General features: G+C 40.4%; 1 protein-coding gene across 7 annotated transcripts in view; it reads right to left on the bottom strand.

The window, feature by feature from the left end:
- TENT4A (terminal nucleotidyltransferase 4A) overlaps positions 1 to 17,110 on the bottom strand; it is a 64,865-nt gene that overhangs the window by 28,879 nt on the left and 18,876 nt on the right. For 6 of the 7 annotated variants that reach the window (XM_061369663.1, XM_061369662.1, XM_061369658.1 and 3 more), the window contains exons 3-8: positions 16,891 to 16,937; positions 15,891 to 16,011; positions 11,858 to 11,965; positions 11,029 to 11,157; positions 9,771 to 9,984; positions 2,391 to 2,517 (exon numbers count right to left, since the gene is read on the bottom strand). In XM_061369663.1, coding sequence (XP_061225647.1) covers positions 2,391 to 2,517; positions 9,771 to 9,984; positions 11,029 to 11,157; positions 11,858 to 11,965; positions 15,891 to 16,011; positions 16,891 to 16,937 — 746 coding nt within the window. The remainder of the gene's footprint in view (positions 1 to 2,390; positions 2,518 to 9,770; positions 9,985 to 11,028; positions 11,158 to 11,857; positions 11,966 to 15,890; positions 16,012 to 16,890; positions 16,938 to 17,110) is intronic. The other variant, XM_061369659.1, reaches the window with a different exon arrangement.

Below are 17,110 nucleotides of genomic sequence, written 5' to 3'. Positions count from 1 at the left end.
TACTCGCTACTACAGAACATGAGAAAGAATAAGGCCTATGCTGAAGGACCAAAATCTGACTCTTTTCTATGCTGGGAATGTCAGAATCAGCAGCTAGCTAGAAAACCTTAAATTAATTCAGGCTTGTGCTCCTTTGAGTTGGAATAGGCCTGAAAAAGAGAAGCAACAATGATCACCTAGAAAAATCTGAAATCTACTAAGAGTGTTACCTACAAAACAGAATTCTGAACACAAAAATTCTGCCTGGAAAGAGTCAATATGAATTCAAACCTACCAGGTAGTCCACAAACAAACCGTTCCACTTAGGGGAAAGCTAGCTCAAATTATGACTGAACTGAATAAACTCAAGGCAGCCTGGGGAGTTCAGCCTCCTGCAACTTCCTAGCCTTTCAAGTGCTCTTTGCTTGGTCTCTGTTGATCCTTTTAGCAGAATGTCATACAGCGAGTCACAGCTTTTAAAGGGAGCCCATTGTTTTACACTTTAACCTCTCAATAACAAGCCTGGGGGGGGGGGGAAGAAAATGGATCAGGACAAAGGGCTTCTGGATGGCTAAGGCTACTTAAGTCAGGCCACCAGAAAAATCTTTATAAAGACATGGAACATGCTGCCTAACAGGCGGAAAAAGGATCTGAAATATACCTGAATCACCAAAGCACAGGAAATAACAACTGACACTGACCATGAACTGCTGTTGAGGTTCTGTCAAACAGCTCATCATCCACCTACAGGTGCTTTGGCATTGACAAGACTGATGCTGGGGGAACTACTTGCGCACAGGACTTTGTTGAATGCTGTTTCTCTTGTCACACCACTCCCTTTTGTGGGGAGAGACAGAATAGCAGCCACTGGCATGACGAGTTCCAAGACTCAGACATCACTGGAACAGACAGCCCAGAGGTGGCAGCCAGGTCAGATGTGCAACACCTGAACACTATTGCTGGGGCTTCTTCCTAGGTTTGAAGTTGTGAAAGATTCAAACATTTTCCTAAATACAGGAAGAGGTGTACATGTCATCAACATGTGCACTTCACATCTGAGGCTTCCTTTAAATGCATTTTACAAATGTACTTTTTGATGTCTGTAATAAACACAAGTATCTCATAAGAGGATAACTATATCATTTGGAACCACAGAGAAGTTAATGAAGGCCAGGACCCAAGACACAAGCAAAAATTCAGGAATCCCTAAGTTGTCCTATCTATACTTCTATATGAAAGAAGTTGCACTCAGTACCAAGAATTGTCATTGAGTACACATTTAACAGATATACCTTTTACCTGTCTTAAAACAGCAGTCTCAAATATGTGTTGTGTATAACTCGTATCTCCATCACAGGCACAAGTGCAATTTCAATCTTTGTGAATTCAATACCACAGAAAACTTGGAGATTCATGGGCACTATTAGAATACTGCCAGTTTTAAATCCACAAGTGAAAGACTGAATCCACTCTGTGGTAAGCCTACTGTAGGAGAACTATTTTGCTTTCCAATGACATTAATGCCCTGGAAGTTAACAGCTTGACTAGACCTTGGAATTGTACCTAGATGGTTTATGTGACTTGTTACATCTATCCCCCCCCTGCAATTAGCTGGGGAGCTTAAAGCCATTGGGATTCTAGGGAAGTCTCAGGAAAGAGAAATCCTCTGATCTAGTCCCAGTTTGTACTGAGAGTTAGTGTAACAGATGCTAGAGCAGATGGAATGCAAATGCAACATGGCTGACACACCTTCCTTTCCTTTCTCCTCCTCCTTTCAAAAAAAAGAAAACTTGCAAATGTCGAGAGCTGAGACACTACTAGCTGTACAGTATTTCTATCAAAGACATTAAGAACTGCATTAAAAACAGCATGTTTGCAAGTATGCTTTTAATGGCAGTTCTGACATTATGACCAAACTGAACTGATTCTTTTCAAAGCTTAATTACATATCGAGCCTTTTAAAACACCTTATGGGATCATGTATTAAAGAACAAGAGAAACTTCTAACCTTGTCTAGTTTTGTGTCTAAACAAGGAACCTGACCACATACATTTCTTTCTGCCATAGTACAGACATTCATCATTCCAAACATTAAACCAGCAGACCGTCTTTTGAAACACTTTACGCAGAATATTTGAAGAAAGACCAATTATCTTCTGGATCCCTTCCACACTAAGAGAACCTCACATTAGACACACCTTGGGTTTTGTCAGCCTGCCTTAAGTTCAGTGCTTTCAGTGCTGCACACTGAGGTATTACACCACTCTTACACCATTGGGCAGCCCAAATCCCTGGGCAGATTTCAATACAGCCACAGTTAAAGAATAACAATATTACTTTTACTGATTTAGACCCAAACATTTCTAATTGATTATACAGACAAATGAATATTCAAAAAGTGGACTAATTACCTCTCAGAATCTCTATTTGGATATGATCTTGCAAGTGGTGATACTGCATGGCTAAGAACAATGTAGGCATAATCAAAAACTTGTTTCACTTGCATGGCACCATAAGAACTTCTGCCAACGTCGTTTCCTGAAATAATGTGACAGTCATCAGATCATCTTTTTTTTTAATATCAGTAACCAGAAAATTATTCATACTTACAGCTCAGAAACCTTAACAATACAGCTTAAATCTGCTTAAACTGGTTAGTCCATCCTACTCACATAAGGAACAACTAAACATGCCTGTCTCAATAAAAGAAGCTAACCTTATGAATGACACTTAATATCATGCATTCAATTTACCACTTTCAAAATACCAGTACCAGTGCCTGAAAGAAACAGAAAATACAGACCAGCTTAAAGTTCTTACAGCTGTCTTTTAAGAGGGAAGCTACCAAGTTTAAAGCATCATGTCTCACTTACCAGTAGAGTTTCTGCAGGCCAAATTCAGCTTAAAATTCCACTTGTGCAACCACATTATCTTCCTATGGCCAGGTATACTTACATCATCAATCCCCACTTAACCTTATCAAAACTAATTGATAAACCAGCTCACAGAGATAATTTAGCTCCACAGGATAAACCAGTTTGTCAAACCTATCACAGAGGACTCCAGAAGTTAGTATGAAATTGTATTTTGATGAAGTTAGTGGCACTTCTTGGTTGCCCCTCTTTAAGCATGAATGACATTTATAGCAGAACTCCTTCCAAATCCAGTGTCATGTGTGAGGAACTGCAGAATTTAACAACATGCCAAAGATTCTGTATCAGTGACAATGTACAAGCATCAGTCTCCCATTTAACACCCAGAAAGATCTTGCTGATTCTAGCAAGAAGAAACATTTGGGTTCTTTTTTCTCTAGATATATTTGGCACTAGACACCAAAGGCTCACTGTCACCACTCAATTGCAGAAGCAGGGAGAAAACTTCCTTCAAATTGCATGTATAAAATACAGACTAGATCTTGAGTGGGTAGAAAGCTGCTTACAGTAAAAGGTTCCCTTATTCAAGCATCATTTAGAATGATGTTTGAAATGCTATAAGAAGGAATGAACTGAAAAGGAATGAACCACTGAACATGTTTATTTAAAGCTTGAAAATCAGATCAGAGCCCATGAAAAGGGTTTAATAAAAAATCTGCTTTGACAATTGATGAGTAAAAGACAGACTCTGTCCTTCACAAGACAAAATCCAATGAGGCTGAATTTGACTTTAGAGGAACCCTTTACTTGCTTAAGTATTTTCTCCAGCAAGCCATTATAGATAAATGTACTGAGGTCTGCCATCCAGGGGAAAAATAAAATAGCCTTGGCTATACTGCTTGAGAATACATCTTAGTCCTTCAAGATTCTCCAACCATAATGCCACTTTAACAGAAAAGCATAATAAAAAAGAAAACAGGGAAAATCAGAGCATGTGAGGAACACAATTTCTTCAGTCATTTATAACGTAAAATAAAAAATTATCAGGAAATATTTCCTATTTACTGAAATAACTACCTTGTTCTGAACACACTGCTGCAGTATCCAGTGGTTACTAAGCTCAAATTACAAAAGGCTCCCTAAGTGGCATATTTGCAATTGAACTGTCCTGAAGTAGAAAACAATGTGGGCTTAGGACAGCAAATCTAGGAAGAAACACATTGTGGTTAAATTCAAAGCTGTGCTACAAAGCAGCAGACATTTTCACAAACAAATTTGTCCAAACACAGCTGAATAGAGACCAAGGTATTGCAGCGGCCAAGAAATTAGAACACAAAAATGTTAATGCTACTGGATAAATTATTATTAATTCAGTACAGCTTTTCCAGGGTCAGGACGCATTGTTGTGTCCTACAACAATGCCACCTTCCACATAATGACATGCTAAACATACACACAAGACAGAACTAAATTGAGAAACAATACAGGTATGGAATATATAGAAGTGGTTAAACACACAATTGCACCTACCATTGAATTCAAGTCCATCTAAAGTTCAACTCCATAATCTTTTTCCAACCCAAATGATTCTATGAATTCACATAACAGGAATTCAAGAATACATACCAAATCAAATTATGTTAGTTTAGGCTAATCTGGTGCCAAGGCAGCTACATTTGATACGCATCTTGCATAGTGTTACACCAAAATGAAGACATTGAAGCTACAAACTGTCAGATACTCCTTTCATCAGTTATTGCCACCTCCACTGTCATGCCACCAAAAGAAATCATAAGCCTTCCCTAATCCACTTACAGCAAACTCAGGCAGTTTAGTTTAAACCACCAACTAAGTTGCGTGTGAGTCTTGACTGAAGCAGACTTGAGAACAGAGGCAGGATAGCTCATGCCATAGCATGCCTAGTTCCCGGATTGCCTCATTCTGCATCTGTAATTAGTTCATTAAAATATCTGAATAAACATATCTTATTCAATTATATAATCTGCAGAGCTTCTGACTTGCACTGCAGCTGAAAAGCAGGTACAGAAGCCAGAGCTGCTATGCGGACTACTGTGAGCTGTACCAGCCATGTCTGTACAAAGGTACTCCTACCCAATCCAGAAAGCAACAGACGGGAAGAAGCTAGAAGGCCACATAATTGCATTTGCTGCCCTGAATAGATTTTATTCTGAGAAATCCTTCTCATTGGTAGATCCCATCTTACACACCTGAGCATCCTTCTTTTGACATAGTCTACAGACCAATTAGTTAAAGCACATAACCAAAATGCTCTCATTCTTAAAAAAAAAAAAAACCTCACTCATTATCTGATACATCAGTAGTAACAATGGTGTGTGATTTCATGTATAATTCAGTCCTCATTCTTTCAAAGTCTTCATCCCTAAAGGAGCATGTCTAAGATTTCTATCACTCACTATCAGTATTACCACCCTGTCAGGTAGCCTTCCATTACCTGAAGCAGTTTTAAGAAGGTGGCCTGAAAAGGTAAAGGTAAGACCATGAGCTAGTATTGAAGCAGATCCCTTTATGTTAAGATATCTAGTAAATACTTCTTGCAACATTCAGCATTAAAGGGGCTCTTTCAGACACGAACTTTAATGCATTTCTGTATTTTAATAATTTTATATACACATATTTGTAGGTTCTAATAGTAAACACCAGATATTGAAAAGCTACAGTGAATAATTTTGGGCAGCCACTAAGGCTAGATCAGATAATGCCAATAGTTGTTGCCAATCTCAAATCTAATTACTTCCTGTATTTATGAACTATCAAAACATAAAGCAAGCAACATGAAGCATAATCAGTGTTGCAAATTAGTCCCTTTTCAAAGAAAAGACACTGAATATAAGTTTTAGAACTTCTGTGCATGCCCATAGTTCAAAATGAAGAACAACCTTTCTCATGAAGGGAGCAGGTGGAACTTGAAGTCATAAACTACGATTTAGTTACTCTTGCCACTTCCAATCTGAATCAAGATCAAATTCATTCCTGTTCTGAGAATAAGAAATGACTCGAGGCCCTTTATAATGATCTTATTCACCAAGGCTTATTATAAAATAATAAACTTCTGTAACAATCTGCTCAATAAATGCCAAGTTTGTTTTACAACTGTAGATTAAAGATATGTCACCTGCAACCAGAGTCATGCGTTCTACGACATGATACTGCAAGACCAACTCTGCACAAACCTCTTCCAGGATGGTACCATCTACCCTGCTCCAACATGTTCCTGTGAACATATTTCTGAGTGTCTGGCTTTACAGTTCTCTAAATGAATGCTCTCACTTTTTATACATCAAAGAAAGGATAACTGCCAGGATAAACAGAAATTATGTCAGCTAGAAGATGTTTATATAAACTCCCTTCTTTGGATGATGACAAGAGAGATTTTCCTCTCATTACCCTGTCCTAGGACTCTAACACAAGACGAACAATGTTATAGAATCATAGAATAGTTATGGTTGGAAAGGACCTTAAGATCATCAAGTTCCAACCCCCCTACCATGGGCAGGGACACCTCGCCCTAAACCATACTACCCAAGGCCTCGTCCAACCTAGCCTTGAACACTGCCAGGGATGAAGCATTCACAACCTCCCTGGACAACCTATTCCAGTGCCTCACCACCCTAACAAGGAAAGAATTTCCTCCTTATATCCAATCTAAACTTCCCCTGTTTAAGTTTTAACCCATTACCCCTTGTCCTACCACTACAGTCCCTAATGAAGAGTCCACCCCCAGCATCCCTATAGTCCCCCTTCAGATACTGGAAGGCTGCTATGAGGTCTCCACGCAGCCTTCTCTTCTCCAGGCTGAACAGCCCCAACCTCTCTCAGCCGATCCTCATACGGGAGGTGCTCCAGTCCCCTGATCATTCTCGTGGCCCTCCTCTGGACTTGTTCCGACAGATCCATGTCCTTTTTATGTTGAGGACACCAGAACTGCACACAATACTCCAAGTGAGGTCTCACAAGAGCAGAATAAAGGGACAGGATCACCTCCTTCGACCTGCTGATCATGCTCCTTTTGATGCAGCCCAGGATACGGTTGGCTTTCTGGGCTGCAGGTGCACACTGCTGGCTCATGTTCATTTTCTCATTGACCAGCACCCCCAAGTCCTTCTCCGCAGGGCTGCTCTGAATCTCTTCTCTGCCCAGCCTGTAGCTGTGCCTGGGATTGCTCCAACTCAGGTGTAGGACCTTGCACTTGGCATGGTTGGGCTATCTATGAAGATCAAGAGATCAAGTATAAACCACCACTTAAAAATGCATCACAAACTAGATTAGCCTGACATTCCAAATCTGGTTTTCAGCACACTTCCCACATTTAAGTGCAGACTCCCAACATCTTTGTTGAAATACTGGTTCTCAAATCACCCTAATTAATCTTTGAGAATTTCAGAGGAAACTCTACAGCACCCAGGAGAATCTGAGCAAAACCCACTATGACCAAAACAACAACAGAACAGACTGATTCCTGTTCCTTCCAAATCTAGGAACTAGCAGAAGGTACTGAGCAGGTAGAATTGAAGTATCATACCCTTCTGATTACATCATTTATCTGTTGGCCAGACATCACCTTTTCACACAGAGAAAATACATTTCCTCCTTAAAGAACTAATCCCACTGAACTTAATCCTGTCCCCTAAATAATCTAAAGCTATTCTTACGAGTTATACCTTTCAGCATCCTACTGCTAAACTAAGTACATACACTCACAGAGGGAATTTTGCACTACTTGGATAATCTCAAGACACTGATTTTTTTATTTTCAACTCTATACTTTTTGGCTGATGTCTGGATTAAGGAGTCATCTTTCAAAGTCTTCTTCCAAACATCTCTGATGAGGGTAAAGAAGGACAGCAAAAAAAAGATTTAAAACTTATGCATACAGTGCAAAAAGGTTTGAAGGGAAAAATTTTACAGAATCTTATGCACACTTTAATCAAGAAATACCTGTGTCCACTCTTTACCAAAATACTAGTTCCCACCTCCTCCACAGTACTGGCACTGACCCTTAGATACTGAGCGGGTCTGACCACAAGCTAATCAAGTAGAGATGACTACTTGTCATCCGTGCAAAGACCTGAAGCAACAGAAAAGTTTTTTGTACTGGGACACAAGCAGTAATAGAACTAAACTAATTAGCAAAATTATAGACATTATCTCCATACACTTGACAGGTACTTTTAGATACTATAGGAATATGCGATTAGGTCTAGATCTGAGGAGGCTGTATTCCTCTGATTCAAAGAGCCATCCTATATGTTCTATGTAATTTTCCTCTTTCTGAAGCTCTGTGGTAGCTGCCAGAAAATATCCTTATGGGACACAGTAGTCAAATAACATCCAACTATTGTCAGCTTTCATTTCCCTTGCCAAAACTTTCTACCCTGTAAAAATTACATTATCTCAGCCCATATAACCTCATCTAAAATTTAACTCTTATCAGCTCTTTGATAGATAGATGTCTTCTAAACTATAGTTCTTTGCTTCTGCAAGATTTATGCCAGGATCAGTTCAGAGCCCATACTGGATTTATACCTTTTTTTCTTCTCTGAAGAGTCAAAGAGAACTAAAAATTCCAAAGCGCTATTAGCGGTGATTAAAACATTGCGCAGCATATGTAATTTCTTCTCTTTTAATCCTCAGCAGATAGGGAGGAACAGAACGGGAGGACAGTAAATGTTTCTGACTATAAATAAATGCAGATCATGCTGCTGTTCACATGGATCTGCTAGCAAGCTAGTGAAGGAAATCTCAGTAACACAATGAAAGTTCTACAAATGCTATCTTCATGCCTGGCCAAGCAAAAGAGTCATGATGGACACAAACACATGGCTAAAAACATATCAGAGATGTGGTTAGGCAAATGAGTACCTTAGCTTGAAACCTGTTCTACAGAACTATGAGCATTCATCCTATTGAATATTTATAGAAAGGTGCCAGACTTCAGCTCCTGATCCATGGTATTTGCTTTAAGAGTGCTGTACATAAGCAATCTACCCACAAGATGTGACAGTATGGAGTCTGAGTGCCAATTACATTCTAGAAATACTGATGCTGAAGTCCAAACTAACTGAAAATTGACTTGTTAAAAAGCTGGTTTGGAATTTCAGTTACTTGTGACAGTCTAAATAGAATCTAAACTGAGTACTATAACATTGGATTTTTTTTTTTCAGGAGGTCAGCCAAAGTTAATCATGATTACTTTGAAGATTACCAAATGAAAACCAGATCTTAAAAAAAAAAATTACTTTCAAAAGTACATGCAAATATAACTGGCATTCCCTGAAGGTCCCTGTGCAGCACAGAAGTCAGTTACGCAAGCCACTCTTCACACCAACACCATAATAAAGCTGGTCCCTTGCTACCCATTCATGGATATACACACATTTCAGTGCAGTCTTTACTGCACCACACTGCAGGACACGTACCTCATCTGAGGCATTTCTTTCCCATATGTTATAATATATTTGAAGTATGGCACCACAGACTGTGGGCAGAAAAAGCTACACCCTCCATTCTCATTCTCTCGTAAAGAACAACAAAGTTGTTCCTACTAGCAAACCCTCTTCTAGGATTTCCTGAACATCTTTCTTTCACTACCCCTCAGAACTGCTTAGAGAATCTTATTACACACTCAACAGTTCTGATTCTCCAATGCATTATGTAGCTGCACTGTCTGAATGCAATCCAATTTACTCAGGCAATGAATCTTGGGAGACTTCAGGTCCTTATTCCTCAGCCCATCTTCACAACTGTACCTTGACATCAGCAACAGTCTCTTCTCTGTGCAGCTTCTTAACTCATTAGCACACTTTAAGGACTTTAACACAAGCTGGTAGAGCACAAGTTGAGCCAAAGCTCCAGAATACTGCAAGTGTACAATCTTACCAGGCAGGAGAGGATCTTCAATACATAACATGGATGGTCTGTATCCATTAGTCATGACTTTCATTATTTCTTCTTTGGCAATATAGGCACCTCCATTTTTTATTCTAATACCAGTTTTCAAGTAGTTAAAATTCCTTCCATAGAGTTCAAAAAATTCTATCAGAAGCATTCCAAGGTTTTCATCAGCTCTTCTGGCATCAATTCTTGGATGCAGCTGTGACAGAGAAGTTGTTAATTATTAAAAATTAATGCTTTTCAGACCACAACACAGTGCAATAAAAAGCTCTCATTTAAACAGCTGAGTATAAAAGCTTTACACAAGCCTGAATTGAGTCATTAATTCTTCACATACTTAAACTACCAAGAGGGGGCAGCACTTCAGCAGTACCCGAAAGCCAAAGAACTCCCCTCCTCTTCCAGCTTTTTGAGGCTTAGTAAATTCTTTTCCCTAAGCCAAAAGCAGTAAAGTACTGCAAACTACATTACAGATTAATTAGTAACAGAGTAATGCCTGCTTCTTCCCAGAAAATCAATCACCCATGTTTTCAAAAGTAGTGGGGGGTTCTATTTACCCTAACTAAAATGCATTTTTTACCTCAACCTCCCCATATTATATATGGTAAGTAAAAATTATAGTAATATTTCAATTAATCATTAACAGCAACAGAATATATAGGTATTTCCATTACCATAGCATGAGTGATACTAACATTGTACGTCATCATACACAAATTTTACTGTCACAAAAATATACTAGAAGATATTATAACTCATTAGCTATTTCATTAGTTACCTACAATATTTGTCAGTATGTCAAAACCAAACTAACATGTAATTAAAAATAACTTGACTTATTTCAGAATTTTAATAAACACTCACATCAACTACTCTACACAATCAGTCTAGGAAGCAACTTAAACTGCATCCTGGCAGACTTACAAAATACCAGTAATGATTCAGGCACTGGAATAGGCTGTCCAGGACAGCAGCATAATCCAAATCATAGTCCCTGATATAAAAAGCAATGTACAGCCTCTGCTTTTTTGCAAGGCTCCTGCTGCTGCTTCAGCTCACTTCTGTTCACAGAAGTTCTTAGAGGTTTGAGAGGTAGTCCATAGGAGCTGCCAATGAACAAATACCTAGAACCGTAACAGTAAAGCTGTGCATTGCTAGGGGAGTCTAAAGAATCAGCACCATAACAGGACATAAGTACATACACCAAAATATTTTAAAGAACACAAACAAGGAACAGACTTACCTGCAGGAAACTAATTGCCATTAAAATTAGGCTGTAAGAGCTAATTCCACCCGTAAAAACTTCATTCAGATCCCTCTGAAGGAGGAACTGTTTTAATACTAAAATCAAATAAGGCAGCAAAGAATATTTCTGCAAAGCAAAGTAAGTCTTATCAATGACTGTGTCAACTTTCTGAAACAAACTACACAATCTCAACACAGTAAGATTCATCTTCTAATACAAAAATGTTATTCAGTGGTGCTCTATAAAGTGTTTCCACTGGAAGAACTGAAACATGCCTTTTTTTAGTCTAAAAAACAGAAGGCTAGACTTAAACTCTTATTCAATCCAACAGCTTACGTATCATATTTATACCCACCCCCAAATAGGAAGACTTTCACATCCTCCTTTGAATGCCAGTGTCACTCGTTATAGTCAAAGGTTTCTATTTAAACCATACTTTTACTGCAGAGTATGAAAAGTAAACTTTAAGTAGGTAACTGCAGAAGAATTGATTTTAAGTATATAACTACAGAAGAATAATAAAGCACCACAAATTCAAGGTAAACAAAATTTCAGACTTGCAAAGTTTAGTACCTATCTGCAGATCTAAGCATGAATGCGTAAGTCCCTTCAGTGCACAGGTTTATCCACACAAACACCTAGCACTCGAAGGCAACACTAAATAGACACCAGCAGAAAATAAATGAAAATATTCATGTTAAATTAGTGTTAATGATTATAGTCTTCAGTAATCAACTTTCAAAAGTCTAAGCCATATTGAGAAATGTTAGCTGAGCATCTAGCACATCTTTGGCAAGCAGTATAACATTCATTACATGGCTGATACCTTCATGTATTCCTTGATAAATCGAGCTGCCTTCACACCAGTTTCTACATTAAAACTGATGTCAACTTTCACTTCTGTCTCCTGGTCAGTAAGCTTTATTATTGGTACCTGAAAAGATTAAAATAAGGTTTTATGAATACCCAAAAGCGCAACACTGGTGCTGTTCTCCAGCTTATTCACCTAAGACACATGGATACTATCAGTTCAAATGAATACAACTATCAAGCTAAGAAAATACGGTTTTGAGAAAAGATAATAATCCTAACATGACTGAAAAGCAAATGCTTTTTAGTGAGGTGATTAAAAACAAAGGCATGTAGGTTCACATTAACTTCTCATCACTCGTGTACTTTCCCATAATTATTACATATGTCTCCATAGCTGTAATGTCAGTGTTTTGTAAGACAACTAAATGTATTTAATTTAATGACCCACTGTTGTTAATAGGAGACATTCTACACTCATAACCTGTGGAAACTGCATTCATCTGACCCAACATTGCAGCATTCAACTGGTGAACTGACAGAAGACTACCCGAGCAGAAAAAAAATAAAGCGCTGTCTCTTGGTTTATCAAGTTGTACTGATTCACTGCAGAGTCAAACCAAAGCCAAACTGGATAAAAGCAAAGCAGGAATAGCAATACTTCCTCTTTTGGCAGCAATGAATTATTATGGAACTACCAGCATCACAGTATCACAGTATGTTAGAGATTGGAAGGGACCTCAAAAGATCATCTAGTCCAATCCCCCTGCCGGAGCAGGAACACCTAGATAAGGTTACACAGGAACGTGTCCAGGCGGGTTTTGAATGTCTCCAGAGAAGGAGACTCCACAACCTCCCTGGGCAGCCTGTTCCAGTGTTCTGTCACCCTCACTGAGAAGAAGTTTCTTCTCAAGTTTAAGTGGAACCTCTTGTGTTCCAGTTTGTCCCATTGCCCCTTGTCCTTTCATTGTTTGCCACTGAGAAGAGCCTGGCTCCATCCTCGTGACACTCCCCCTTTATATATTTATATACACTAATAAGGTCACCCCTCAATCTCCTCTTTTCCAAACTATAGAGACCCAGCTCCCTCAGTCTTTCCTCATAAGGGAGATGCTCCACTCCCTTAATCATCTTAGTTGCCCTGTGCTGGACTCTCTCCAGCAGGTCCCTGTCCTTCTTAAACTGAGGGGCCCAGAACTGGACACAATATTCCAGATGCGGTCTCACCAGGGCAGAGTAGAGGGGAAGGAGGACCTCTCTCGACCTACTAACCACCCCCCTTCTAATACACCCCAGGATGCCATTGGCCTTCTTGGCCACAAGGGCACAGTGTCGGCTCATGGTCACCCTGTTGTCCACCAGGACCCCCAGGTCCTTCTCCCCTACACTGCTCTCTAACAGGTCGCTCCCCAACCTATACTGGAACCTGGGGTTGTTCCTGCCCAGATGCAGGACTCTACACTTTCCCTTGTTATATTTCATCAAGTTATTCCCCGCCCAGCTCTCCAGCCTGTCCAGGTCCCTCTGGATGGCAGCACAGCCTTCTGGTGTGTCAGCCACTCCTCCCAGCTTAGTGTCATCAGCAAACTTGCTGATAGTACACTCAATTCCCTCATCTAAATCATTGATGAATATATTAAATAATACTGGTCCCAGTACCGACCCTTGAGGCACTCCACTAGATACAGGCCTCCAACTAGACTCTGCCCCATAGATTACAACTCTCTGGTTTCTCTCCTTCAGCCAGTTCACAGTCCACCTCACTACCCGATCATCCAGACCACACTTCCCCAATTTAGCCGCAAGGATGCTGTGGGAGACTGTGTCAAACGCTTTGCTGAAGTCAAAGTAGACCACATCCACCGCTCTGCCATCATCCATCCACCGTGTTATTTCCTCATAAAAGGCTATGAGATTGGTCAAGCATGACTTCCCCTTGGTGAAGCCATGTTGACTGCCCCTCATAACCCTCTTATCCTTGATATGCCTTAGGATGGCACCAAGGATAAGGTGTTCCATCACTTTCCCAGGAATGGAGGTGAGGCTAACCGGTCTATAGTTACCCGGGTCCTCCTTCTTGCCCTTTTTGAAGACAGGAGTGACATTTGCTTTCCTCCAGTCCTCAGGCACATCTCCCGTTTCCCAAGACTTGGTAAAGATGATGGAGAGCGGTCTAGCAATGACCTCCGCCAGTTCCCTCTGCACCCACAGGTGCATCCCATCTGGACCCATGGATTTATGGATGTCCAGATTGCTCAACTGGTCTTTAACCCATTCCTCATCGACTAAGGCAGACCGCTCCGTTGACCTATCTTCATCCGAGGTCTCAGCGGTACAGGGCTCTTCAGGACTGCCTCCAGCAGAGTATACGGACACAAAGAAGTCATTCAGTAACTGCCATCTCTGTATCTTCTGTCACCAGGGCACCCGTTCCGTTCATCAGCGGGCCTACATTGCCTCTGGTGTTAGTTTTATCTGCCATGTATTTGAAAAAGCTCTTTCTGCCGTCCTTGACCCTTCTCGCTAGCTTTAATTCCAAGGAGGCCTTAGCCATCCTAGCAGCTTTCCTACATCCTCTAGCAGCAGCCTTATATTCTTCCCAAGTGGCCAGCCCTTCCTTCCATGACCTGTAAACTCTTCTCTTCCACTTCAGCATACCCAGCAATTCCCTATTTAGCCACGCAGGTCTCCTGACCCTCTTCCTCAACTTCCTACGTGTCGGGATGCTCCGACCTTGAGCTCGGAAAAAGCAGTCCTTGAACGTCAACCAACTATCTTGGGCCCCTTTCCCTTCAAGCAACCTAGCCCATGCGATTTCCCCTAGCAATCGCTTGAAGAGGCCAAAGTTTGCCCTGCTAAAGTCCAGGGTTGCGATTCTACTTGCTATTCTACTGACCCTACCACACAAGATCCTGAATTCTACCATCTCGTGGTCGCTGCAACCAAGGCAGCCCTCAACCTTCACTCCTTCAACCAGACCCTCCTTGTTAGTGAGGATGAGATCCAGCAGCACACCTCTCCTGGTTGGCTCATCCACCATTTGCATGAGGAAGTTATCATTCATACACTGGAGGAACCTCCTGGACTGCGGCTGGGTTGCTGAGTAGTCCTTCCAGCAAACATCAGGGAAGTTAAAATCCCCCACAACGACCACGGCCTGTGACTGTGAGGCCGCTCTCAGCTGCCTGTAGAAGGCCTCGTCAACTTCCTCACCCTGATCCGGTGGCCTGTAACAGACCCCCACAACAGTATCGCCCCTGCCAGCCTGCCCATTAATTCTCACCCACAGACTCTCAACTCGCTCATCATCTGTCCCTGGACAGAACTCAACGCATTGTAGCTGCTCTCGCACATAAAGAGCAACCCCACCACCCCGCCTGGCTGGCCTGTCTTTCCTGAAAAGGACATAGCCCTCCATGACTATATTCCAGTCATGTGAGCTGTCCCACCACGTCTCTGTAATTGCCACCAGGTCATAATCTCCTGACTTAACACAGGTTTCTAGCTCCTCCTGCTTATTTCCCATGCTGTGTGCATTGGTGTACAGATATTTCAGGGAGCGAGCCGAGCACACCGATTTCACCCTAGGATTACAGGAGGCCTCCCAGTCTTCATCAGTTCTGGAGCGCTGTCCCACAGTACTGTAGTTCAGTCTCAGCCTCACACCACCACCACCTTGAGTACAGTTATCCTACGAAATTATCTTCAGTCATAGCCTAAACATCAGCTGATAACATCTATTTTAAATCAAGCATCTTGCATTTTTAAATCTGAAATGGAAACAAACAAACAAAAAACAAACAAAAAAAAACAACCCAAAGAAAACAAAAGCATACCATCATTTCACAACTGCAGAGGTATGGCCTTCCAGCAGAGTACACTGCATGCTATTGTTAAGCACAGATTCTACTAAAATCTTGCATAGACAGAGCAAAACATTGTGCTTAAGACAATATAATTTGCTTCATGAATTAAGAACACTATTTATCACCACCATCTTAAGGGATCTGAAAACTCTTCAGTTCAGTATTCCGAAGACTATCACTTACCGTAGCTTTATCAAGTACTTTAATGGAATACGGCTCAGCCACATTGTGTTTTCTTAGTGCTTGCTCCAATAGCTGTAAAGGTGGCCGTTCCCATTTCCCAAAAACAACTAGATCAATATCACTAGACAAAAAGAATGCAACATGAGATCCATTAAGTCTAAAACATTATAATAAAAAAAAAAAAAACAGCCCACCAAAAATGGCACTCTATGTCTTACAAGTCCTCCAGGGTGCCCATTTTGCAACTATTAACCTAGATTCCCAATAAGCTGCTTTTAGGAATGCTAAAGAGATGGCCTAATGTGCTTTAAGACCCAAAGCAGTATTCCTGTTTCTTGCTTCCAGTTCTCTGCCGAGTTTTTTATCCTCCTCTTCCTTTTATCTTTTTTCCTCCTTCCCCTCTGACTTCCACAGCCCAATCCCATCCCTCATGTACCAGTGTTGACAGGCACATTAATAATCCAAACAATTTTTAGTGATTGTTAGTCATAAAAGTGAAATGTCCAGTGCTTTCCTAAGCAAAATTTTAATTGATATAAAGACAACAATCTTTAAGACACAGCCATACATCCACCTATTGAACCACTGATACAAAACCCTGAATTAAGACATCTTAGACATTTTGTTCTCAATAATATGGGAAGACAGCTGTGATGACTCTTGTAACTCTGCACAGTAACTGTGGTGACAGTAATTCACCTTATTTAACAAAACACAGTCTTTACGTAGGAAACACTGAACATTTGATTTCACTGCATCTTGAAAACAAAGACTAACCCCAGACACAAGGAAGCAAAGGTAATTCACCAAAGAGTCAATATCTAGAGAAGTACAATGATATACCAAATACTTAAATCTAAAAAAACTCTTCCCCTTGTAACACGGGACATTAGGTAAAAAATTTACTGGAAGTTTGACAAGTTTACACATTCCAGTCTGAATTCTCCTTTGAAATTTTCCATTATTCTAAACGACAATCTTTATATAAAGTATTACTTACCTGGTTGGAAGATAAAGCCCTGTACTAAAGCTGCCAAATATCTGGACCTGAAAAAAAAACCCACACCAGTGAAGTAACTTGTAATTATGAATGCTCACTTCATTTCACTTTCACAAGACAAAGATTCTTCTGGACTCATTAAGGATACAGCCCAGCAAAAAGTTATTGAACTTTACTACATACTGTGTGAATCCTGCAGAAATACATTTTCTCTTATAGA

Source organism: Neopsephotus bourkii, unplaced genomic scaffold (assembly GCF_033783945.1).
Source record: "Neopsephotus bourkii isolate Nb327-2 ecotype Australia unplaced genomic scaffold, CSIRO-AGI_Nbou_v1 NB_1508, whole genome shotgun sequence".
Classification (NCBI taxonomy): Eukaryota; Metazoa; Chordata; class Aves; order Psittaciformes; family Psittacidae; genus Neopsephotus; species Neopsephotus bourkii.
Note: the sequence above shows the minus strand (reverse complement) of the source record. Positions and strands in the feature narration are given on the sequence as shown.